The 27,947-nt window shown below is 34.4% G+C and overlaps 2 protein-coding genes across 3 annotated transcripts in view; one reads left to right on the plus strand and one right to left on the minus strand.

Annotated features, from left to right (window-relative positions):
* The first annotated feature begins 1,509 nt into the window (after positions 1-1,509).
* Positions 1,510-2,385, plus strand: LOC111045539. The gene has a single exon (XM_022330971.2). The coding sequence runs from the start codon at positions 1,510-1,512 to the stop codon at positions 2,383-2,385; it is 876 nt and encodes a 291-aa protein (XP_022186663.2).
* Positions 2,386-10,548: 8,163 nt separating this feature from the next.
* The window catches only part of LOC120354314 (adapter molecule Crk), a 43,434-nt gene continuing 26,035 nt past the window's right edge, over positions 10,549-27,947 (minus strand). For both annotated transcript variants that reach the window (XM_039441265.1, XM_039441266.1), the window contains one exon: positions 10,549-16,061. In XM_039441265.1, coding sequence (XP_039297199.1) covers positions 15,846-16,061 — 216 coding nt within the window. In that variant the 3' untranslated portion in view covers positions 10,549-15,845. The remainder of the gene's footprint in view (positions 16,062-27,947) is intronic.

Raw genomic sequence — 27,947 nt, forward strand, 5'->3', positions numbered from 1 at the left:
ATCAGAGTTTACACGTAATAAATTTGAATTACACCAGCTCTCGATCGAATCAACCAAGTCCTGGGAAGCTTAACTCAATGAAACTACTGTGGGCAAGCTCAGAAAAACACACAGATCATCCACGAACAAATAGCTTTTGGCTGGAGGGTTTTCAATTGTTGGTAGATCATTTATGTGGACGATGAACAAAATAGGTCCCAAAAGAGATCCCTGAGGCACGCCATGGGAGACAGGTAGATACTGTGACTCAGATTCCTCGAAAACAACCTTCTGGAATCGATCCCCCAAATAAGATTCTACCAGTCTCAAAGATCTTCCCTGGAAGCCATAAAATGCAAGCTCATCTAGCAACAATTTGTGCGATACAGTGTAAAATGCTTTTGACAGGTCAAACAATTTGGTCAGAGTAAATTTCTTGTTTTCTAAAGAATTCAGACAATCCCTGTATAGATCAATTGCAGCTCTAACCGTATTTCTTCCAGTCCTATATCCAAACTGAGAATTGTTGAAAAGATTGTTTCTTTCGAAGTAATCCACGATTTGATCATTTAGAGCCTTTTCAAATACTTTTGAAACAGTTGTGGTTATGTTAATAGGCCTAAAGTTATTATAATCTGATCTACAGCCTTTTTTACATATGGGCAGAACTTTGTTCAACTTCAAGCTCTGTGGAAAAACACCTTCAAGGATTGAACTATTAACTAAGTGTGTAAGAGGATCTATAATATAATCAAGACTGAGTTTAAGCATCCTAGGACTAATGTCATAGACGTCTGCACTATTACTCCCCTTCATTTTCTTGATTATATTAATTATTTTATCTGTTTCAACTAATTTAAATTCAAATCAAGACGTGGGCGCACAGTAACCAGCTCTCAAGAAGTCCATTGCACTATGGCTGGAACTTTTATTTTTAACTTCAGCTACAATTTTATCTATGTTCTCTGTAAAGAATTTGTTGAACTGATTTGAGTTTAGTGAGCCTTTTTTAATCAATGACTTGGATTTCCTCAATTTTTTAATTATACCCCAAATTGCCTCGCTCTTGTTTTTGGATTCAATAATTTTTTTGACATTTTGTGTCTTCCTTAGAGACACTAATGTCCATGTCTTTGAATTATTTTTTTCTAATTTTATACAGAATCTTTATTTCATTATCACCAGTTTTAAGATAAACAACATAGAGCAGATCACACATATTCTTGATACTCATTAATTCAACACTGTAGATTTTGCCTGGCCTAGGAGCTGTTGCCTTTAATTTTACAGTCTTCAATGAAAATGTCAAATCAACAATATTCTTAAGTGTACTCAGGAAAAAGGAGGTTTTTAGTTCTAGATTGCCATCTCAGTATCAGTTCAGAATTCAATGAGAGAAGACGTAGTTCGATCGAGCTCCCTTATCAGCTTATCCAACGGGCCTACTTTTCGTTCAGTTAAATCATGAGTAATTGCGTCAAATGTTCGAAATCGGTTTCTAGAAACTCAAAGGATAAAATCGAATGTGAAATGTGTCGAGTGTTCTATCACGGGTCGTGTGTGGGGTTGAACGAGACTGAATTGAGTGTTCTGGCGGAGCAGGGAAGATCTTGGTTGTGTTCGCCGTGCAATCATAAGCGTCGATTAAGCCGTAGTTTGAGCGACACCGGTGTGAATGATTCCGAGGACGTTAAGGAAATGATACGATTGCTGGGTGAAAAAATTGATAGCGGGCTTAAGCGTCTAGAAAATGATCTTGGAAGTTCACTTAATATGTGTCACGAGAAGTTAGACGAGAACTCTCAATTGTTGATGGCTCAGAAGGCGATTATTGAGAAGCAGAATGAACTCATTGATTCTCTGCGTCAAGAAAACCAAAACCTTTCCAAGCGAGTGAGTGAATTGTCGGAGCGTCTTGATGACGCTGAGCAGTACTCCAGATCTAACACCCTGGAGATTTTCGGCGTTCCTACCTCTCAAAATGAAGACGTGACGCAGACTGTTATTGGTGTGGGTAAAGCGTTGGACTTGAAAATAACAGAGGATATGATTGATGTATGTCATCGCTTGAAGCCGCTAAATAACCGGCCGTCATCGGGGATAATCGTACGCTTCGTTCGCCGTACAGTGAAGGAGGCGTTTTTGGCGAAGCGTCGTGTTAAAAGAACATTATCAACTAGACACATGGGCTTGGCTATGGACTCTCCCATCTACATCAATCAATCACTCAGTCAACGTAAAAGAATTCTATTTGCGAAGGCTAAAAAGGTACAGAGTGAACGTGATTTTAAATTTTTGTGGATTGACAGATCTGGCAATATTAGGATAAGAAAAAGTGAAGGTACTACGATTCATACTATCAAATCTGAAATTGACATTGCTAAGCTCGCTGATAATGCAGTCTAAATCAATAGTTATCTGGATTCGTTGTCCTATTGCTCTATCGGCATTCTAAAAACTGATATGATTATCGTTAAATTGATTACTGATAGCTCTGTTTTTGAATCATCTTCTTTATCTAACTTTGTTTCTGTTGTCAGCTTTGCTGTTTCTGATTGCTATGATATTGTTTTTCCTCTAGAAGTATGTATAGATTGTTATTAGTGATTCTCGTGTTGTTAGTTTAATTTATCAGAATACGCGTGGTTTGCGTACTAAGTCACATGCTCTGTACCAAGCTGTGTTAGCTGATTCTTTCGATTTTGTCGCCTTGTCTGAAACATGGTTAAATGGTGAAATTCATGATGGAGAACTGTTTGATTACCGTTATAGAGTATTTAGATGTGATAGAGATAGCATTATGTCAGGTAAACGGTGGGGTGGCGGTGTTCTCTTGGCCGTTAACACGAAATGGTCAGCTCAACTCATTTTTAGAAATGCAAGTGCTAGGTATGAATCGTTGCTTGTTAAATCAACATTGATTAATGGTAGGGTTATTTATATATGTATTGTTTACTTTTCTCCCAATGCTGGGATAGATGACTATATTAATTTTTTTGATCATTTCGAAACAAATGAGGTTGTTTGTTCGTCTTCTGTTTTAGTGTTGGGTGATTTTAATATCAATGAAATTAATGGGTTCAACTATAATTTGAGTAATGGTTCACACAAATGCAGAGCATTGTTCAATTTCATGTCATTTTTTGATATGAAATCGTACAACAATGTATTGAATGCAAGTTTCAAAACTCTGGACTTGGTGCTTGCAAATTTTTCTGTAGATGTTTTGCGAGAAAACGTTCCTTTGCTCCCTGAGGATCTTCATCATCCTTGTATAGGAGTAAATTTTGTTTTAAGAAATACCCCCTTGCCTTTGCCTGTATACTCGTCTTATTATAATTTCAAAAAAGCTAACTTCCTTGAACTCTACCGGACGCTCTGTAACTCGGATTGGCACGCACTGTATCACTTTCAGGATGTTGACTTAGCAGTTGATCATTTCTATGAAATTATATACAGAGCCTTCTCATTGCATGTACCAAAATCTAATATAATAATCAAATCTAAATTCCCCTCATGGTTTACTAGAGATATTATTCAATTAATCAAGCAGAAAAAAAATGTGCACGAAAAATGACTTTTTCTAGATATTACCGTAGTAAATTTGTTGAACTGAGAGCCACTATTAAAATTAGAATCAATAAGTCTTATAAAGACTATATAGCTAATCTACAGAGTAATATAGATTCGAATATTAAACATTTCTGGAACTATATTGGTAGTAAAAAGGAATCTAGATCAAAGGGCGATTGTTTGGAAATGGATGGGGTTAAGTATGTTGGTGCTGATGGGCCAAAGGCATTTGCGCATTATTTCTCATCCATCTATGATGTCATAGGAGGTGATCGCGATAATGCAGCTGCTCAACATGTAAACCGCAATAACAGTAATCGTAATTTCGATTTACCAGTACTGACAATTCCATACCTTTCAGCCAATCAAGTCAATTCCGCAGTTGATGGACTTAAGGCTACGCGTTCAGTTGGACCTGATGGCGTTCCTGCCTACATTATAAAGGGTTGTAAGAATATACTCATTGAACCACTGCGATTTATTTTCAATTTATCTTTGAAAACTAATAAATACCCCACGAAATGGAAAACTGCCTGTATAACACCAGTTTTCAAATCAGGTCAACCAAATATAATTTCCAATTTTCGACCTATTTCTATTTTGGACTCTCCTGATAAGGTCTTTGAATCTGCTCTATACAGAATAGTTTTTGATCATGTGAAGCATGTAATAACCCCTTTTCAACATGGCTTCATGCCCAGTAGATCAACTGTGAGTAATTTGCTGACTTTCACACAGTTTGTTTCCTCTCACCTTGACATGCAAGGTCGTGTAGATGTAATATATTTAGATTTCAAGAAAGCATTTGATTCAGTTAATTTTAATGTATTATTAGATAAATTAATTACGTACGAGTTTTCACCTGACTTAATTGAATTATTTCGTAGCTATTTGGTTGATAGAGTTTCCCAAGTGAAGTACAATAATCACACATCTGAAAACTATGATAACCCCACCGGAGTCCCACAAGGATCTAATCTTGGACCTCTTGTGTTTCTTCTTTTAATTAATGATCTCCCTGATTGCATTAAAGAATCTGAAATCCTGATATTCTGATTGCAGATGATGTAAAACTTTACAGGTCAATAAAAAGCATTGATGATTGTGTCAGATTGCAGGACGATCTTGATCGAGTTAACCTTTGGTGTTGTCAGAACAGACTCAAGTTGAATGTATCTAAAACTAAATTCATGGTGTATACAAGGCAGATAAATTTTCAGCACCATTTATATACATTGGGAGGTGACAATCTTGAGTGTGTTAATAACATCCGAGATCTAGGAGTTATCATGGACCCAAGGCTTGATTTCAAGAACCACATTAACTATACCCTAGGTAGTGCTAATAAATTACTGGGTTTTATATTTCGCAATACCAAACCATTCACTAATTGTGATGTTAGTTTAAGAATATTCAATGCACTAGTTCGCAGTAAACTTGAATATGCTGCAGTAGTTTGGGGGCCTTATAATGTGACAGACATTCATGAAATTGAAAAAATTCAAAATAGAATTCTGAGACATTTATACATAAAAAAATTTAATTGCTTTTGTCCCTTTAATTTTCCAACTAGTGAGTTAAGATCGATATTTAAAGTGCACTCTCTAGAATTACGCAGATCTGTAAATGCTCTATTGCTATTATTCAACATTTTAAATCATAAAGTTCATATTCCATCATTCATAAATTTATTGAATTTCAATGTACCTTATGCTAGGCCTAGAAAAAATATATTGTTCAACATCCCTTTTGTGAGAACTACTCATCACTATAATTCATTTCTTATTAAAAGTCTAAGATTATATAATACTTTGAATGAACATATAGATCCGTTTTCGAACTCATTTAATGTTTTTAAGAAAAATTGTGAAATGAATTTATCTTGTAGCTCGTTTGAGTCATGAAATGTTATGAGCTCTGGCTGAAACTCTTTTTGTTTTCTTTATCTTTATTATTAATTTTTATTATTATTTCAATTTTTGATTTACTTTTTGTCTTATTATCTTCCTCATTTTTTTCCATAATATTTTTCATCTTTTAAGTTTTTATTATTATGTAGTATGGTTATCTATTAATTGTGTAAAAAAGGCTCTTCATGGTATTGTCTGTGAGCCTTTATATGTATATGTATATCAATAAATAAATAAATCTCTATATAGGTCCGTCCAATTTATTTTATGTAACAAATTTTGAAAATGTTTAATACTGTCACTGTTGATGTGTCGAATAGTTTTGGTTTCTGTGCAATTGCTTGCTGAAAATAATATTGTTCTAAAAGTGAGAGCCCAATGATCTGAGTATCATGTCTTTTCAACCCCACATGTAAAAGAACCTCCACTGATGGTAGTGATTATATTGTCAATACAGGTTCCCCCATTGGAATTAGTTCTGGTTATATTATTATAACTAATCATCAATCCAAAAGAAACAAATAAGTCCTTCAATTCCTCAACATTATTGTCGTTGCTTATAAAATCATAATTATTGAAATCAGCGCATAAAATTATGTTATTGGCATATTTCAAAACATGTTCTAATATACTACTTAGTCTATCCAGGAATATGTAAAAATTATTGTTTTCAGAGTTTGGTCTATATAAAGCTAGAACTATTGTATTTGAATGCACTAAATGGATAGCTGTCGCCTCTAAAACCATCTCTATTGACATCTTATTTATGCTTTCCAGCCTTTCAAAATCTAGTCCATTTTTCACATAGATCAGGCACCCCCCATGTTTCCTGGTGACCCTACAATAAGCATACCCAATTGAAAAGCCATCAATTCCATACAAGTCAACCTCCTCGGACTCCAACCATGTTTCAACTATACAAGCAATGTCCACATTTAAGTCCTTAAGTTGATATTCAACAGAGTCCAGCTTATTTCTGATGCTTTGAACGTTCCAATGGGAAATAATAGTATTAAAATTGTCGTAATTCTGTTCATTATAATATTTAACTTGATTACCTGAGTCAACAATATATTTCATACATGGATTTCTCAATGACTGGTATCTGGAGGACTGGATTTGAATTCAATCTCATCTCACAAACTCCATCTGTGATCAAACCTGACAAATTATTACAACTCTCAACACCAACAAATGAACAGTCATTGCTTGAAGAAGAAGCTGATTTGATTGACAAGACTGGGGCCACGTCATATGCCTGAATAGATCCTGATAGTAAATTCAACAACTCATTTGCAAGTCTTATTTTCCCATGCCTATTAAGATGCAGCCAGCCCATACCGAGTGTGAAATCTCGCCTGGTAGCTCCATATGCTTAGCATACTCAGAGAAAACTCTTGGGAAATTGAACAAACAGCTTCATTAAAATACTCTATACACTTGTTCACATGCGACCCCACTGCAAGATCATACCTGTATGGTATTGTCGAAAGAATCAACCCTAACTTATTGTTCCTCAGAGTACTAACTAGTTTACGGAGCTTCATTTATTATAAATGTCTATCTCCGTAGAGGAGTCATTAAAGCTATTTGTTCCCCCTATAAGAACAATAGTATCATCCTGTTTCATTGTGCCAAGCTCAAATTATGACAAAATACCATCCATAATATAATTAATCGGTGCGCTAGTAGAAATTAATGACTTGAACTCATATGCTCAGTCAGATGCTGACTTCCTATCCATCAACTCCCTTATGCCTTTCGCATGGCTGTCACCCCACAGCCAAACACTTGAAGAGTCTTCAACAGGAATGTCATTTTCAGGAGAAACATTTTCAATCTCATAATTATTTCTACAAGTTCCTACTCCAATAAGAACTGAGCTCATCATGGAACATACATTAAGAAAACTGTTCAGTAGCCTACTGACTTGGCCATCACAACATTAGTCTTCACATCTAATATCAAACGCCTATTTTTCTTCAAATCAGACTATTGTCTGATTTTAGGATTTCTGAAGAAATCCTATTGAGAAAGAGCCTCTTCTCCGTACATGTACCCTCCCCCTGCACTACATCAACAGAACAACAATCCGTACCGATATGTTGCTCGACGTCAATTACCTCATTCAAGCGTACATTCATCTCCGTTTGAGCACCAAATCCCTAAACGTTTTATCTTGAAGGTCCATTATCAATTTTTCATTCATTATGGAACGGTCTACAGCAGCATTCCATTGTACCCATAGACGAGAATTCTCCGCAACCAGATTATGATTCTCAATCGTTAACTTCTCAACAAGATGAAAACAGCCAACGCAAACATCCTGAGAAACAGATTTATTTATCCTATCAGGCTCTACACACTCTGAAGACACCTGGTTGTGTAATTCAGATACAACAGGGAGTTCAATTTCATTGGCATGAGATATAGGGGTGGAAGACATTGCAGCTGATATCACACTAATATTTGATGCAACATGTGAATGGTCATCGCAAACGGAATCCTCATCTGCAGAGTCATCGTTCAACCTCGTTGTTCCATAACAAGGAGGAGAATGATTGTGAGAATCAGACTGGCTCATATCTATTTTTTTAATATTTCTATCAGTTTTAAGAGTAGCCTCACATGTTTTTGACAGACAACGCCAAGTTATGTTTTCCAATGAATTAGCAACTGCTTTTCTGTAAGTAAAACTTTGAAAAGTCAATTTAGGGTTATCCTTGTTAGTCTTTCCAACAACAAACTCAACCCCTTCAGCCATTTATCCCTATCCCCTGAGTCGTTTAATATGAGTTTCTGATAATTAAGTGATTGTATAATACTATAAGTTGGAAAAAATTAAGAAAATCTTACTGTAAGACTGAAAATATTCTACATGTACTAGAGAGTAGGTGGAATAGTCGTTTATAGTGTTCGAAGTAAACTAAAAAAGTAAAGAGGGTGAAAATCCTTTTGAAATATTAAGTATTCAATTGATAATAAAGTATAAAATATTATTGGAATTATGTCATGAATTGATTATTTCTATTCATTAATCATGAATATGATGATTTGAATTATAAGTTCAGAATTCTGCGCGGTATGCTGACAATAATATTTCAAGAAGAAAGAAGAAAGATTGAGCTAATGAGAGAGCTCTTCAAAACAAACAAGTTTGACGCTAGTGAAGGGAAGGATTAAGAAGTTTAATCGGATAGACAAACAAATAAAATCTTATCACTAGAGTGTTGAAGATGATTATATCTCAGTGAAAGTCTGATAAGGAGTCTAAAAAATGTGCTCCACGCAAGGAATCACGCAGCAGGGTTGACTCTCTTCGTTCTGCAGCAAGGATTACTCATAAAGCAAGAAATTAGTTCCGTATCATTAGATCCAAATGGGTATCGCAATCGGTATATCGTTCATCCACACAGACACCGGAGATCGAATAAGTTTTTATTGGTTCAATGTAACAAAATATTGGTATTGACAGTGCAGAGGAACCAATGTCCGATGTACGCGAATTATTATAGTTTTCATCTCATTAAAATGTTCTTGTTCAATAGGACGCAACGATCATTGAACAAGCAACACGGTATTCGATATTGTTGCACACCCAGCTTTGGGTTCAGACAACTGAATATTCCTTGCAGCCTCACTACAACGTGTTAAAGCACTTGGTACCGACGTCAAACAAGATTCTTATTTACAGGTGGTACAATTTCATCCCTCAAGTTTGTTTCAGGGAGGTCAAAGTTCAATCCGCTCTACTATTTTAGCTCTACTAGGATATCGGGGATGATATTCTACATCCAATTCTGACGTTGAATTGGAAATTTGAGAAGTTGCAATTTTACGCGAATTGGCAACCTTGTAATTTCTTCGGATGGAGGGCCAAGTCTCAACTTATTTTACACAGATTATAAACAGAAGGGAACAGTTTATCCAATATGTTGCTTATTTGAAATGACCCTGATCAAAACCGGATAAGCAAGGTGGATAATATTAATTTTTCGTGATAAGTTATTATAGCTAGGCCACTCTAAATACTTTCGTTACCAAATATGTTATAATATCCTAGAGCCTTTTTTGATTGAATTCTCCAATTGGTTTCCATTTATTTTGTACCAATCGATTCAAAATGAATGATCAATTATTGAATCACAAGAAAGTATGATATGAAAATCCGAATCAAATAATATTCTAATCATGTTTAGGAAAAAATCAGTGATTGGAACATACTTATTACGGTATGTCTTGAAATTATTTCAGATATCATTGACACTACGAAAATTGATGATTTGAAGCCGAAATAAGTAAAATTAATCAACAGAACAGATGTTTCATTATTAAAATTGAAAAATATTCACCACTTTATTTTATTATTTGAATTCGTTGAGTGGTTCGCTGCACGGCGCGCTGCGCAGCGAATTGCACCGCTGTTCGGTTCGGCATGTGTGGACATACTGTGAATATCGAAAGAAAACCTACACGTTCCGATAGAACCTATCCCGGATTTCTCGTTTTTTCATCAGTATTAAAAAGGTATGAGCCAAAAAAGAGCAACAAATCTGAGACAAACGAGCTTTTTTTAAATGTCACACATTGAGAAATTTCGTTGACTAGAGAGATATGGAAAAAGTTGTTACATGTATCCTGTAGGCCATTTAGTAAGCTTCAATTTATCACAGAATGGCCTACAATGGCCAAATAGGTATGCGAAAGACCAAAAAATAGTACATTTGAACCACCTTCACCCCCTTAGCACAGGAGGTTAGGGTGGGGTATTTTGATAAACCTCTTCACTATCCTAAAGGGAACTACGGGGTCAAAAATTGTCTTCCAAACTTTTTCCTCTACGACCTTTTTTGAGTATACTGCCTGGACTATAATAGTTACTTCATAACTCACAAATCCTTGACCATAAATAACAATGTAGCACATTTTATGTAATTACTATCAGAACCTTACGGCATTTGAATAATTTATCAGGCAATTGCTGCTTTTAATAAAATGAAAATTTGATTTTTCAAAAACGTTTTGTTCTTTAAACATAATTATTTTTGTTAAAACATTCTTATCAATGAAATAAAGGCATAAACAATGAATCAATCAATGTACTTTAATCAAATGAAGATACAATAATTATTGAGCGCAGCTCATTAACATCTGAAACGTCACAAGTATTACATAGTATGTTATTATTTCAACCTCATACAGCATTATTAACATCATAACATGGAAGGAAGATTAATTAAATTAACGAAAAATTAATCCAAATGCACTTGATTGAAAACTAGAGAATTCTAATGATATGGATGGCACAAAATTTATATTAATGTCACGAGTTGTTTCATTTATTATTGAAAGGTGTTTGAAGGATCTTACGATATTTAATTATTGTTATATAATATACAATAATATCAGACGAATTATTGTTGTAAACATCAAAACGTGAAACTTTATTAGAGTAGCAAAAGTTTCAGATGAAACAAAAATGACAATGCTATATTCATAATGTATTTTATCCACGACCATATTATAATGTAAACATTACAACATCACAATCAATCCCATAACAGGGGTCTTTTCGCAATGCATTTTCTTAACTATATTAGGCCAATAATAAGAACTTTATGCAACGACTTGAACATTATAACACGGGATGGTGGCATCAACATTAAAACACGGTTTCTGATGCTAGCAGCAATTTTCAGTTTATCAAGTTTTCACTTATTCAAGTATTCAGTTTGACCAGTTTTCAATTCGACAAGATCTTTTTATCAAGTTTCCATTACGTCAAGTTTTCAGTATTTCGAGTTCTCATTTTGTAAATTTTTCAGTTATTCAAGTTTTCTGTTCATTAAGTTCTCATTTTAGCAAGTTTTCAGTAAGTCATGTTTTCAGTTTGTCAAGTTTTCAATTCGTCATGTTTACAGTATTTCAAGTTCATTGTTCACTCTCTCTGATTAGCTTTCTACCTATTGTTTACTTTTTACCATATAGGCTAGTTGGTTGATTTCTAACCTTGTATTTATTTATTTTGTAACAAGTCAGAAATGTGATAGTTTGCTTGAAAGATCGTATATAAAATAGTGTATACAATAGTTTTATATTGTCTTAAAGCACTCGTGAGATGTTTGACATGCGTGCGCTCGCTATGCTCGCTCCCTTGTGTCTTAACATTACATCTAACTCGTGCATTAAAGACCCTCATTATAAAACTGTTGTATAATCTAATATTTAAATAAAAAAATAATTTGAATATTTCCGAATAACCAAAGCGATGAAGCAGTAAATCTTCTTCAACAATGAAGCTGTCCAAAATGAACTTATATTTCAATGGCCAGGCAGACGATAGTAATAGATTACAATGAATCATTAAAATCAGATATTGAACACAACTCAATGTAAAATGCGATAAAATATCCTTTAACGTGCTTCCACCTCAGCTGAACCAGTTTCAAATTCAAAAATATCTCAACATTATACAGTATATTATTCTTCTTCATCTTGTACAATGAGACTCGATAAATAAAATCCGAACCAGAAAAATATTGGGTTATCAACGAATTTAATAAATCGAGGTTCTAGATACAACAGTAGGCCTATCGTACTTCAAATGTTTGTTGATATAAAAATATTCAGGAATTTGAGCGAGGTTCAACTGTAGTTCCATACGATTTTCAAAACTTTATCTTGAAGTTTTACAGTATTAAGTATTGAGACTAATTACAACATTGTCACAGAATAATTTTCACCTATACCATAAACTTGCATGAAACAGATATACTATATAGAATTTAATGCAAGGACATTTCGCTCAGTGATAATGCAAATTCACGGCCTTACAACATTTACAATTGATTCAATTATGTTGTATTCAAAAAATATTTATCTTTCAAAACTGATTGCTCATTTTATTTAATATTCATCGTACTTCTAAAATAAAATCTATATGAGAATTAATAAAAAGCCTGGCTTATCAAAACTATTTGAATAGAAGCCTTGTGTTATAATGCACAATAATTGGCTAGGTATAAACTAAATGGAAGTAATTTACTCTTGACTATCACTTTGTTAACTATAATGAAATATTAAAGTGAAACACTTCAAGTGTTAAAACAGTACAAATCACATGAGTGTTACCGTATATGAAATGGACAAAGTTGACAAATGTCAATAAGTTGAATGATGAGTCTCAATAAATATTTCTTACGTTTTTTTTGTTGAAAAGCTACTAGACATTTTTACAGACTACGGGACATTGAATTTTATTTTTTGTATTGACTACCTAATGAAAACAAAGCTCATATGATAGAACATTCCCAACATTATTATAAAATACATTCAGTATAAGAGGATTATTTATTATTATGTTCCAATGAAAGTGCATTAATATTAATATACATTAATATTAGGTTTCCACCATTGCATATCTCAATCGGTTTCACTTACAGTTCTCCTTCCAGTTCATTTTCAATTTATATAGGTTTACTCAAACACTTAAAAGAAGGAATATTCCGATTACTAACTACTTTATTGAAACTAATGTTTAATTTTGAATATTATATATTATTAATTGCTTTGTGATACACAGACAATGGCCCATATGAATAAAATCAGAGCAAATGCTCATGAGCAAGAGCATGGAGCATAAGGTTTTGCTCATGAGCAAAAGGTAGAGGCAAAAGCATTTGCTCATTTTTATATAAATAAGCTTCACCTTATGCTCCTGAACTCTGGAGCAAATGCTCAGGTATTTTGAAGATTTTTCATCAGCTGATTCGCCTTTGTGGCCTTACTTTGTTTTTATAGCTCACGGAAGCGCTAAATATGCAAGTAGGGGGCACCGCATGTGTTTGCGTCGTCTGCTCTGTTTTTTATTTATGAATAGAGTTTTAGGTTAATTGAGTTTAGAATTTTGAAACAATAGCGTGGAAAAATGGCATCTCTTCAATAATCTTCAGCATATTCTTATAATATTAATAGCCTTCTTATAATCGTCTACACTCTCATCTTCTTGAATGCTTATTTCCTATTTTGTGATGGCTATCTTTTGTATTTATTCTTTTGTAGGAATAATGGTGATATATAATATCATGGTTGAATCTAAAAAGTTTTATAGTTCTCAACTATTGGTTGTAGTAGTATCTGGTATAGTTTCCTCTTCCTCATACGAATTAGTTGAGCCATTTTACTATGAGCAAAAGGTGATAAGCTGCTCTAGACTAGACTCACCTTTTTTGAAGCATTTGCTTCAAAAGTTTAGTAGATGCTCTAGTTTAATCATACAATTTTGAGTATAAGATTTTACTTTTGAGCAAATGCTCAAACTATTTTTTTGATGAGCATGAGCAAAAGGTTTTGCTCACGTTTATTCATAGAAATTGTAGCAAATGCTCCATATTTTAGAAGTAAAAGCAAATGCTCCATATCAAACTACAAACAGAGACTTAGTTCAAGTACTTACTATTACAAAAGCTTGTGCAAGTATTAGTTATGAAACAGCCCAAAGCTAATTGAGCATGTACTATTGGATGTTCTGATGTTCAACCCGTTGTAAGTCTGATATCAACGACAGTAAATTATAAAACCTGGAAGAAAATGGAATTAATTCCAATTCAAAGAACGGTGCTCAAAATGAGTTGTAAACTCAAGACAAATTATGAGATCAACCTAAGCCCTATACTGTGCGGTAATTGGAAAATATTGGATGAAAGACAGATAATTACTTATTTGAACATTGTTTTTCGATACATTGCTTGATAAATACAGTATACATCTGCCTTTACTCGAACGATATTGCATTCAAATGAAGATCACTTTTAATAACATGATCAATAAACAAGCTATCGATAAAAAAGAAAAATACAACAGAAGCAGACTACTTAATATGAATGAAGAGTTCAAATACTTATTTAACATGAAAATAGTAATGTATTGCTATTGGCAAAATCCAAATTTACTGAATATTTGGTAATTGCAAACGTAAATATTAAAATAATTGATGAAAATAGTATTTAAGGAAGTGATTGACAAGTTCAAATACTCAAAAATAACGCTAAATTGATGAGAATTACGAAATGAATAAGTTATTGTCATTAAAAAATTGGATGATTCCTTGGCAAGTTCCTTTACGTAACCACAGTAGAAAAAACATCAGATGTTTATGTACATCCTGACACATGTAATTCAATAGTAGCAATACATAGTTAAATACTAGTTTTTAAGTTCAAGGCTTAAATGAAGTATACATAAATTATTTACCACACATAAATAACTTTATCCTATCAAAGATTTATATACCAAAAACAAATCAAAAGGCAGCACACTTATAATAATGTACACTACATTAAAACTTTGATACCTCAAGGGGTTTCAAGGCTTTTAGTCTTCAGTGGATAAGACAAGTAAATACCGTACATATTATATAATATCCTACAGCTATGAATAATTTATTACTTTTGAAAAAGGCCAGAGCTGACTACATAGAATTCCGGGAAACTGGATGGATTTGTGTGGAAATAATTACTTTTTTAATTTAGTCATTCAAAAAAGGAAATACTTCAATTACAGTAGATGAGTTATTGTAATTTTAGTTGAATATCACAATAATACGGCACTGATATTATTTCAGAAAAAAGTACATACTGGACCTAGTTTCGGATTTATTCGGTAAAATAAATTCTCCATATCATACAGAGACTCGCTATGCATTCGATGCTATGATATCCATGAACACCAACATGGAATTGTTTAGTATTATCGCATTGATTATAATTACAAATCCAATATAATATTTAGGCGTCATATTAATGGATTGATTGATCTAAAATTTTATAAATTATTCAATCTAAGGCTTAATTATGTTGACTACTTACTAAGATTGTGCTTCTTGGCACTGATTCATTCCTAAATTTCATTCGTAGATTTTATATTTTTTACAATCTCAGACACAAATCGATGGCAAAAGCCTTCAGTCATTTCTTTATAAACATATTTTACAAAAATGTTTGACTATACATTATAAATTTGGCTAGACTATAAAATTACACTTCATTTTACTCTTTCATCGAAATGAAAATCGACACGATAAAAATAAGACAAATAAATAGAACCGAACATGCATTCTTCTTTACTTTACACACTCCACATATTAAAGAATTTACAATAGCATAATGAGAAAATTCAGAGCTGATTAATCACGAATATTAGTACAACTCAATGAATTCTGCAGTAACAGTAGTAAGTCCAGATAAAGAGGAATTAACGTTTCATTACAATTATCAGGATAGCAATTTACTAAGTTTGAACATTGATGAAATATTATTATTTCCCTTGAATTTGAAAAAAATGAACTTATAGAATAATTATTTATGGTATGAAATATTTGTACATTTAGCTATTTTCTGCTGAAGCACAGTCGTTGTCAACGAACTCAACATGAGTAAAAGGAAAATGTCCAACTTTGCCATTCAGCTCTCCATCCCACTGACCGTTAATATTCATCTTTGTTACCTTGATAATATCTCCTACTTCTAATTTGAGCGCTGTTTCGTCATAAGCATTTGGAACTCTACATTGCTTAACTCGAGCATATGCAGGCAGCTTTCTCTGCAACAATCGTAAGACAGATGAAAGAACATGTCATAAAAAAAAGAAATTCATATACAGGCATTCAACTTGATCAAATTTTTATGTGAAAAATAACATTTAATTTAATCCTTGACCAACATAGAAGACTTAACCAATGGGTTTTATACTTTCACAAACAATATTCTTATCAATTCAAGTCAAAATAGAATAACTTTTTTGTCTTTAACTAGGTGCTATAAATGTCAAAAAAAAAACTTGATCACATAAGCTAGATCAACTTGTGTGAGACGATAAGGGTATTTATATATGTTTGATGAGGCTTGTTAGGATGATCATGACCAGTTATTCTTCTGTATAATAAGGAACAGTAGGGGTGTCTTTGTACATTTGCTTATTTGTCGGAATTCGTGGCTCGAATTATAACACTGAAATGATAGCATAACACCAAAGTGCAGACATGACAAATATTACGTTGATTAACCTAAGACCCTAGACTTCAATTTTGCTTTAAAATTTTTAGAATTAATTATTCAAATTTGCTAATCTGACATTCCAAATGCGTAATGGTGTTTTAAAATAAATAATAGTTGACTTATTCACCAGGCAGGAGTATTGTGTCCTATTGAAGCTGAAATTTTCAATCATTATGATTAATATTATCCGTGTATTTTTTGACTGAGAGAAGAATTATGCAATTGATCAATATTAATCTATCAGTTGACTAGAGAAAAACCAATATCATTGTTAGTTTTTAGCTATTCGACACGCATTACTTTAGCACTAATCCATAAAACTTGAAAAAACATTTTCCAGGGGGTAATACCATAGATTAAAAATAGCGTAAGTAGATATCCCATGGTATAGAGCGTTTATGTCGCAACTTTTACTGTTAGCTCAAGCCGATTATTGTCGATTACTGCCGATTAATATTTGTTTCTATTAACATTTGCTGCTATTGTTTCTCTATGGTAATACTTTCAGACACCGGCAATCCTTTTCCTATTAAATATACAGAGTGATTTGAATGATTTATAAATATTTATTCAGAAGAAGCTGTTCAAAGAAAGCTGTTAAAGTTAGTTTTGTTGAAAGAAAAATAGTTTTTTACTGAAATCGTTTGTTAGCGCTGGCGGTATTTACGATTTTCAGTTAAAAATGGATGTCTCCACTGGTCACGAACGTACTTAGAGGTCAATCAAATACTGTAGTGGTGCACCATCATGCATCAAGTAAGCATTTCATCATTGATCATCGTCACTGGAGAGTTGAGTTGTGGCAGCCGAAGCGATAGCACGTGTTTTGTCAGAGCTCCTGGCGTCTTATCAGTTTGTTGTTTTTCGTTGTGAAATAGCTTGAAAACTTGTGATTCTAACCTCTTTCTGTGAATTGACTGTTCATTTTATTGAAATATTACCTATTAATATTCTCAATAACGTTGTTATGAGCAAGAAGATTGAAAAATACTTCACGCCTACGGCTCCATCAACGTGGAAGCGTGAACGTCCACAAAATTCTCCGGAAACACCGACAAGTAAGAAAAAAACTGTTGTATCTGTGAATTCGGGTGAAATGAATAGCAAAGACTTAAAGCAATTTCTTGAGGACTTTGAACAACGTATTGTTACTAATTTTAATTCGAAATTTGAGAATTTGGCAACGAAGGCGGATTCAGAAGCAATAAAACAGTCAATAGAAAATTTGTTGGAGGAGAATAGAAAACTGAAACTGCAAGTGAAAAATCTTTCCACCGAGAATAGAGACTCACGAAGACGTATGATTGGGATGGAAGATAGAAATCGTCGTAACAATTTAATATTCAAAGGACTTAAATACGATGTGAATGTATCGAATCCGGTTACAGTGGTGAAGAACTTTTGTGTAGAGTATCTTAATGCAAGACCAGACCTGTGGGTGAATAGAGCGCACTCGTTAGGAAACATGAGGAATGGGGGGCCTCTCATAGCTCATTTTCCAGATGACGCTGACATCAATCATTTGATGAAGAACGCTAAAAAGTTGAAGGGGACCAATTTCTTTGTGCACAAAGACTTTTCATTGGAAACTAGGCGGGTGAGATCACGGCTTTTCGCGATAAAAAAAGAAATACTAAGAGTAGTACCTTAGCAACGAGTGATGGTGCAGCACGACCGACTGGTTGTTGGTAATGCAACGTTTCGGTGGGATGAGGATGAAGGACTAAAATTCGGGATACAGAGCGGCGAGCAAAAGCTTCAACAAATATTGGAATGTGATGGAGAAACGGTCAACGAGTTACTAAGCAGATCAGCATATGCAGTAGGCCGAGAGACGAATGCGGTACAGACGAGTGCAGTACAAACCAGTGCGGTGCAGCCCAATAATGATTCTACGGAGAGAGACGAGGAACATTGAGATGTAGCCGTCAGCCAGGTCGTACAGCAGTTTAATGTAATTGTATATAATGTAGCGGGGTTAAAGGGTAAGAACTTTTTAGAATTATTTAATTTTTTAAGAGAGTATGAGTGTTTTGTTTTATTGTAAACTTTTATAGAAGAAGGAGAACAATTTATTTTCGATAGGTTTTTGCAGGGTTATGTTTTCTCATGGGAATTTGCGTTAAGAGAGTATAAATTTGGTAGAGCTAAGAAAGGAATATTATTAGCTATTAGGGACAGGTGGACAGGGACAGGGAAAAATAAGAATAGAGAATACGAATGGAAGAAACGTTCTATTTATGTTGGAAAAAAATATGTACATAATTCCAGTCTATCTGAGTGAAGGTCTGGAGAGTGAGTGGGAATTGGATTACTGTATGTTGTATGATTTTCTGTTCTCTTTCGATGATACCGAAAATATGATTATTGTGGGAGATTTAAATGGGCGAGTTGGAGAAGGGCAGAGCTTACCGACTCAAGTCGCGTGAGAACACAGGCATTGAGTACGAACGCCGGTCTAAAGATACCGTAATCAATAAAAAAGGAAGAAAATTAATAAATCTCTGTGAGGAATTTAATTTCGTTATTTTAAATGGTAGGGTCACGGGGGATGAGTCGGGGGAGTTCACATTTGTTAATAACAGAGGAGCGTCGGTTATCGATTTGTGTTGTGTCAGCTTAGATAGTTTGCATTTAATTGAATATTTTGAAGTGAAGGGCGCGAACTTCTCAGATCATTTTCCCATAAGTATATCTATCAAGTGTGAAAGTATAGCAGAAGTTGAAAAAAGCTGTTCAGTACCACTTGCCCCAAAACTTACCTGGAATAGCGCGAATGGAAATAGTTTTGTTGATAAATTAGCAGAGAGGTGTCGGAATGTTTCTCATTTACCAGAAGATATCGATGAGGCATGTACTTTACTGAAGGAACTGATATATGACACCACCAATTTCAAGAAGGAGCCGAAATTAGTAAATAATAAGTTCAAGAAAAGTATTTGGTACGATCGAGAATGTGAAATGGCTAGGAACACAAAGTTTGCTTCATTGAAATTATTTAGAAAAAATAACTCTATCGTAGTTAAACATGATTATTTAGCGGCTGTAAAATACTACAAAGAAATATGTAAGAGGAAAAAAGATGTTTATTGGGAGGGAGTAAAAACAAAATTAAAATCAGTTAGAGATTCTAAACATTTTTGGGAACTGGTGCGTGAATTTAAATGAAAAAACGAGGTGAGAAAAATAAATATAAAACCAGAGGAATGGGTATGTCATTTTAAAGAGCTATACACGCCTATTCGAGTATGTGGACCAACATCGTATGCAGAACCCCATATTACGGATGAGTTATTGGACAAAGCCTTAGATATCAACAAAATCAGGTTATCACTAAAAAAGTTACGAAATGGAAAGGCTCCGGGGGAAGATAGAATTTGTGGTGAGTTTTACAAAAAAGCGCCTGTAACATACATACAATTGATGATAATTCTTTTCAATAGGATTTTTGATGTAGGCAAGGGTCCAGAATCATTCAAAAAATCAAAAGTCTTCCCATTGCACAAAAAAGGAGATACGCGAAGATAGAATTTGTGGTGAGTTTTACAAAAAAGCGCCTGTAACATACATACAATTGATGATAATTCTTTTCAATAGGATTTTTGATGTAGGCAAGGCTCCAGAATCATTCAGAAAATCAATAGTCTTCCCATTGCACAAAAAAGGAGATACGCGAGATCCGAAAAACTATAGGGCGATATCTTTCACCAACTCAATTTATAAGGTATTTGTAGGGTGTTTACTGAATAGACTAGAGCAGTGGGTAACGCAGAGAAAAATTATTAGAGAGAATCAAGCCGGTTTTAGAAAAGGGTATTCGTCAGTCGATAATATTTATGTTTCGTACAACTTGATAAGATATCATATGTTGGTAAGAAATAAAAAGGTTTACTGTTTCTTTGTGGACTTCAAGGCCGCGTTTGACTCTATTGATCGAGAAGCGTTGTTCTACAGATTATTGGAAATAGGTATTTCAAATAAGTCTGTCCGAGTGTTGAGAGCATTATATGAGAAAGTAACATCCGCTGTATGGTGCAAGAATGGTAATGGTCTTACAGAAAGTATTGAGTTTGAGAGTGGCTTAAAACAGGAATGTTTAGTATCCCCGATTCTTTTTTCTATCTCTACTCACGATATATGTGAATACATAGGAGGTGGGCTACGGATTGATTGATTGATTGAGCACTTTATTTATGTAGATTACAATATATACTGGCTTATACACTTATATACAATAGCTTACAATACAGCAAAATTATAGATGCATTTACATAATATAGACTAAGAAAATAGTTATTGAACTGTATATGATATGAAAAAGTAATTTGTAATATAATAACTATAGATAATTATATTGTTATGCATCTACATAAATTGGCGGAGCTTTGGACATATCAATGTCCATTCTTCGGAAAGAATATTAAAAATATCCTCCCCACTAACTCTCTACCAAAACGTTAATTTAATTAATTAAACTAAGGATTTATTTATTAATGTAGATTTTGTAAAAGTTTTAATTAATATAAATATTTAAGAGAAAAAAACAGAAAATTGATAGAGTAAAATAATTATAGAGGTAGATAAGATCAAATTATTGATTAATAAAATGAAGTAGGCTGAAAGTAGATCAGGGTAATCAACTTTCAGTAATATACAGCAGTATGCAGTGGATCATTAAAATAACATGAATTTATATATATATATATATATATATATATTATATATATATATACAATTCATTTTATAACAGGTTTAAAGGTTTGTATTTGTGGGATGGGTGGGGGATGGTTGTCATGTGATCGTTCTAGGGCAGGACAGTTTCAGTCATTTGTTCCAAAAGATGTTTCTTGAAAGTCAGGATGAAGCTCGCTCGGTTCTCGATGGACCTGAAAGAAACAGGAAGTGCATTCCATGCACGACAGGCACTGACTAAAGGACTCGCCACACCAAGCTCGCCAGTACCGCCGAGGTAGTACCGCTGGTGGTAGTTTTCTCGGCTGAGCACGCCACACCGAAAAACGTCCGCTAGCGGTAGTCTCCGAGTAGTGAGTCTAGTAGTGGGGGGAGGGCGTGGCTACAGCACTCAGCACTGTACTCGGCAACTCAAGCAAGTACGCGCATGCGCTACCTCTTCGAATCGCCTGCCATGTATTCAGGTTGAGCGCGCCACACTGAGCTCGCTTTGTCCGCCGTACTACCTCTCAGCGAACTTTTGTTGAATCGCCTAGCAGGTGGTCGTAGGTGGTAGTGCGCCGTACTACCGCCGCGGTAGCGAACTCGGTGTGGCGCGATCAACCTGAATACATGGCTAGCGATTTTTAAAACTTCGCTACCGCCGCGGTAGCGAGCTTGGTGTGGCGTGCCCTTAAGAAAGATTTTGTGAAAATAGTAGTTCGGTGATTGGGTATCCTTAAAGTACTTTCTCCGGTTCTAGTATGTGAAGCATCTATCCTTCTACCTTCAGAGACAAATTTGAAATCATCTTTAAAATAGTTCGGATTACCGTATTTCAAGATATCTCTAACAAGCTTGACTATTTGAAAAAGCCTTTGATCGGGAAGCTTTAATGTTGAACTAGCAATGTGGGCTGGGGTGATATGATCATGGCGTTGGAGAGAGTAGACGAAACGTAGACAATAATTTTGGCAACGCTGTAGTTTATCATTCAGAGTGACTTGCATATCGTTAAGAACAGAATTACAATACATTAAATGTGGGAAGATGAGAGATTGAACCAATAATAATTTAATGTTTCTAGGGAGAATATCGTGCATTTTCTTCAATGCATGCATGGCTGAGAATACCTTCTTACAAGTTTTGTTCACTTGTTCTGACCAGTCAAGAGTATTATTCATAATAATGCCTAAATTTTTAACTGAGCTACAGTAAGGAATGTCATTACCGTCTACACTAATTTTGTGAATCGATTCAAGGTCAATATTGTTTATAAGACGAGAATATCCAATTATAATGGGTTGTGTTTTGATGGGATTAAGCTTAAGGCCATTTTTCTTTGTCCATTCCACTATCGAATTGATATCCTGATTCATTATTCCAACTGTTTCATTAATTTTTGTTATGGGACAGCTTAAATAGATTTGAAGGTCGTCTGCATAAGTATGGAAACAGGAGAATTTGATAATGGAAGAAAGGTCATTAGCATACAAAGTGAAGAGGAGAGGGCCTAAAATTGAACCTTGTGGTACTCCATGCATAACGTTTTTCCAAGTTGACTTTTTGTCACCGACAGATACACATTGTTTCCTACCTAATAGATAGGATTTAAACCAAACTAACGAGTTGTGACTGAAACCAAGAATAGCCAACTTATTCAGAAGGACTGTATGATCAACAGTATCGAATGCTTTAGAAAAATCAAATAGGGTGAGGATGGTGCATTATTTTCTTTGGTCCATAGCTAACCTTATATCATGAGTGACACGAAGCAGAGCTGTCTCAGTTGAATGGAATTTTCTAAAGCCTGATTGAAAGTTATGAAGCTTACTATTGTTGTCTAGAAATTTTACAACTTGAGCATGAATGAGTCTTTCTAGCACTTTGGACAATGCAGGTAAAATACTGATTGGTCTAAAATCCTCAACTTTATTGGGTGATGGAACTTTATTTAGAGGGCGAACCAGAGCAAACTTCCAGTTTTCAGGGAAAATGCCTTCTTCAAGTGACTTGAAGTGACGGATGGGAGATACTAAAATAAATGCACTCCTTTTAATGCTGACGACTTGGTGATATTCACTGATAGTATTCACAAAATGCAGAGAATGATAAATAAATTAAGAGATTATTGTTGCCGGTGGAACTTGATATTGAATAGAGATAAATCGAAGATAATCGTCTTTAGAAAGGGGGGTAGATTAAGCCGGAGTGAGAATTGGAGGTATGGAGAAGAACCGATAGAAGTAGTAAACGAGTACAAGTACCTTGGAGTCACTTTCACTTCTACGTTATCTTTGACTAGCCATTTTAAAGATAAAGTATCGATAGCAAAATACGGTATAAATAATGTATGGAAGAAACTGATTACAAACAATGAAGTGCCGTTATCAACCAAAAGGCGGGTGTTTAGTTCGGTAAGCAAGGCGACGGTAACATATGCTGCCCAAGTATGGGGGTATCAGCAAAGAGAGGAATTGGAGCGATTGCATAGATGCTTTAGGAGCATTCGCTGAATAACGATATATGGATAGACATGAATCAGAATTGGAAAACTATAATCTAATCTCCTGTAAAGAGTTCGATACATTTCATTCTTTTAATCTCTTTTTTAATCCAAATGAAGAAAGCTTGAAATTAATACATCTGAATATTAGAAGCTACAATGAGAACATTAATAATCTACTGGTAGGACTTGGATCATTAAATTGTGAAATAGATATCATCGTCCTTACCGAAACTTGGCTCAATGCAGATGATAACAAACAGTTAGAAGGCTATACAACTTATCAAACGATAGATAAACGAAATAGGAACGATGGAGTTATTGTTTTTGTCAAGAATTCTTTATCAGCAGTAGGACGTTGCATGAATATCGGTGGAGTCAATACTTTAGAAATTAATTTTTGTTATGACAAAACAGATTACTCGATCCTTGCCGTTTATCGGAATCACGATACACATATTGCCGATTTCATTGATCATCTTAATACTCACTACAATAGCATTGAGAGGAAAGGTAAAGCAAATATATTGGTAGGAGATATGAACATAAACATACTGAACAATGACTTACAAACTGATTCATATCTGAATATGCTCTATGAAAGTGGCTTTATCAACTGTATCGATAAACCGACTAGACAAATTAGAAATAGCAGCACCCTGATTGACCATATTTTTCTAAACAATGTTAACTGTAATGCAATTATATCAGCTATCGTCAAAGTGGCAATTACAGATCATTACATTGTATCCATTCAAATTACTGCCAAATCCAAAGACAATAGAAAATTTGATCTTCCCAAGTTTTATATTCACAATTAAACCTTATTATCCACTTTGAATGAGGAAACATGGAGCTCTGTTACAATGGAGGAAGACGTCAATATTGCGACACATAATTTTTATTCCATTATAAAATGTAACATAGACAAATCTAAAAGACAGGTTACTCAAGATAATTCTCGTCTTAAAACAATAAAACCTTGGATAACGAAAGGAATAGTAAGATCGATTAGGGAAAGAGACAGATTATTCAAATTAACAAAAAAAAAAACAACCTTTTAATAGAGATTTAATCAATAACTTTAAAAACTACAGAAATAGACTGAATCACTTACTAAAAACCACTAAAAATCAATACTATAGAAATAAAATAAATGAAAGTGGGAATGATCCAAAAAAGTTTTGGAGCATTATAAATGAGATATCTGGTAGAGGTAACAATAAAAAGAAGGATTTCCATTGGAGCACTTTGAAACAGTAGATAATGGATCCGTTTCAACACTGGAAAAGACCAAGTTAGTAGCTAACGAATTCAATTGTTTATTTTCACATGTGGGAGAGAATTTGGCAAGGGCGGTGAACTCAAATAATCCACCAGTTTTGGATGATGAGAACTATCGCCTTGAAACTAATTTCTGTATGTCACCGATAAGTGAAGATGATATCATCATATTCACTTCAAAACTTAGAGGTATGTCTGCTCCCGGATATGATAACATTCCAACCAGATTTGTACAAAGAAATATAAATATTTTTCTAACTCCTCTTAAACATATTTATAACTTGAGTATTAAACAAGGCATCTTCCCAGACAGTTTCAAAATAGCCAGAGTTTTTCCTCTTTTCAAAAATGGTGACAAATCTATAAAAAACAACTATAGACCTATCTCTCTCTTGAGTATTTTCTCGAAAATTTTGGAAAAGATTATTAAATTCCAGTTAGCTAATTACATTGAAACAAATGACATTTTAACGGACAGACAATTTGGGTTCAGGAATAAAAGAAACATATCGGATGCATTGTATAATTTAACCAAAGAAGTTAACAGCTCACTTAATGACAACCTAAATAACTGTATAATCTTTCTTGACTTAGCTAAAGCATTCGATACAGTAGATAGATCTAAACTAATGAAAAAGCTTGAGGTGTCCGTAATGAGTCATTCAGCTGGTTCAACAGCTACCTAACGGATAGGAAACAGGCTGTCCAAATAATGGGAGTTGAGAGCAGCTTAAATTCTATTAATTACGGTGTGGTGCAAGGAAGCACATTGGGACCATTATTATTCCTAATCTATATCAATAACCTGGCTAAACTACCTCTCACTGGCAGCCTTTTCTTATTCGCTGATGACACAGCGCTACATGTTACCGGTAGAAATAGAGACGAAATGTATCAAAAGGCATCCACTGACCTACACCTGTTAAAAGCGTGGTTTGACCAAAATATATTAACACTCAATATAGGAAAGTCCAAATTCATTGAAGTTTCTCTGCGAAAAAGTCAGGATCCTCCCATTAACTCAATAACTTTACATTCTTGTTTAAACCCTAACAATATTCATTGCCGCTGCGAGTCCATTGAGCGAGTCAGTTCATATAAATATTTGGGCGTTATAGTTGACGATAAATTAAAATGGTCAGAACACATAAACCACTTGAAAAACAAAATCCGGAGATCTATTTACATATTCCTAAACCTACGCCAATTCTTAACAATAGATGATTTGAGAAAAGTTTATTTTGCTTACATCCAATCTGTGATAACTGCCGGAATTTTAGCCTATGGAGGGGCGTACAAATCCATACTCAATCCTCTACTCATTACACAGAAACGAATTATTAAAACAGCTCTGAATAAACCCATTCGAACGCCAACAAATGAAATATATGATGAGTTCAATGTTCTAGATATTCGACAATTGTATGTCAAGTGTTTACTTCTTTACATTCGCTTAAACAGTAACAATATGTTCAAAAAAATAACTCATAATCGCACAACACGCTCAGCATACTCATTAGGCATTGAAATTCTTATAAAAACTCATTCAACAACAAACACCCATTACATTGCACATATTTTATACAGAAACATGCCAACCATCCTCCGTAATGTTCATAACTGTACACCCTATATGTACAAAAAATCCTTACCTTATGCTACAAATTATTATACTTTTCTTATAAAAACCAGACTCCTTTCCACACACAAGCTACAGCCTTCGTGGAGGAGAAGCATGATATTTCTTTTTTTCTTCACAATTTTTGTATGACTGTATTTTAATTTTGTCAATATTGTCTAATATCTACTGTAGTTGTTAGTGTCTAAGATTAGTTAAGTAGGTATAATAATAAAATCATTACAAATTTGTGATGTTTACACCATTGTTTGTAATTTTTCATGCAATAAAAATAATTTGATTTGATTTATTAAGAGACTGTTCTGTTTGCCGGTCAATACACCAAATTATATTTTGTATTTGGAGAGTGAAGAGAATGATATATGGTTGGATACATTAAAATTGAATTGTAGATACATAGCGAAAACGATAAGCCTATCAGAATCTAGATTTATAAGAAAAATAACAATATTGACATCCCAAAGTAAATGCGGTTGGGCTAAGGAATGGAGAATGTTGAGCAGACAATATAATGTGGATTGGATAGACCCTGTAACTCACCCTAATGAATGGCTAGGAAAATGTGAGATTATTATTAATCGAATACGCAACAAATTAATAGAAACTTGGTGGGATTGTGCCGCAAATTCGCAGTTTCATTCCATTTATTATAATCTTAGAATGTGTCATCCAGTAAGACCAGATTATATTAGCGACATACATAGTAGGCGTTTTATCAGTCAGATTTTGAAGGTGAGAGGGTCTCTATTACCTCTAAATTTTAGGGTGGGTAGAGATTATGAAAGTTATATTTGCTCCCTGTTTGAGGTTGGATTAAATGGAGAGAGCTAACTGGGGTACTTTGCGACAAAAGAATGCCTGTGCCCATCAAGGGAAAAGTGTATAAAGCTGCAGTGCGACCAGCAATGCTATATGGAAGTGAGTGTTGGCCCCTGAAAAAACAGCAAGAAGATAGACTCCATTCCGCTGAAATGAAAATGCTGAGATGGGCAGGGGGTGTGACTAGACTGGACCACATTCGGAACACACATGTTCGGGGCAGTTTCCGGGTGGCACCAGTCTATGAGAAGATAATGGAAGGAAGGTTGCGCTGGTATGGACATGTAAATAGACGTTCACCCAATCACATGACAAGGAAGGTACTTGATATGGAGACACAGCCGAGGGGCAGAGGCAGACCCCGTCTCACATGGCTAGGTTTAGTTCATAGAAATATGAAGCAGTTGGACCTGACAAATCAGACGACCCAGGATCGTTCGAACTGGAGACTGAGATCAAGGAGAGCCGACCCCAAATAATGGGAAAAAGGCAAGGAGGAAGAAGAAGAAGAA

Source organism: Nilaparvata lugens, chromosome X (genome assembly GCF_014356525.2).
Source record: "Nilaparvata lugens isolate BPH chromosome X, ASM1435652v1, whole genome shotgun sequence".
Lineage (NCBI taxonomy): Eukaryota > Metazoa > Arthropoda > Insecta > Hemiptera > Delphacidae > Nilaparvata > Nilaparvata lugens.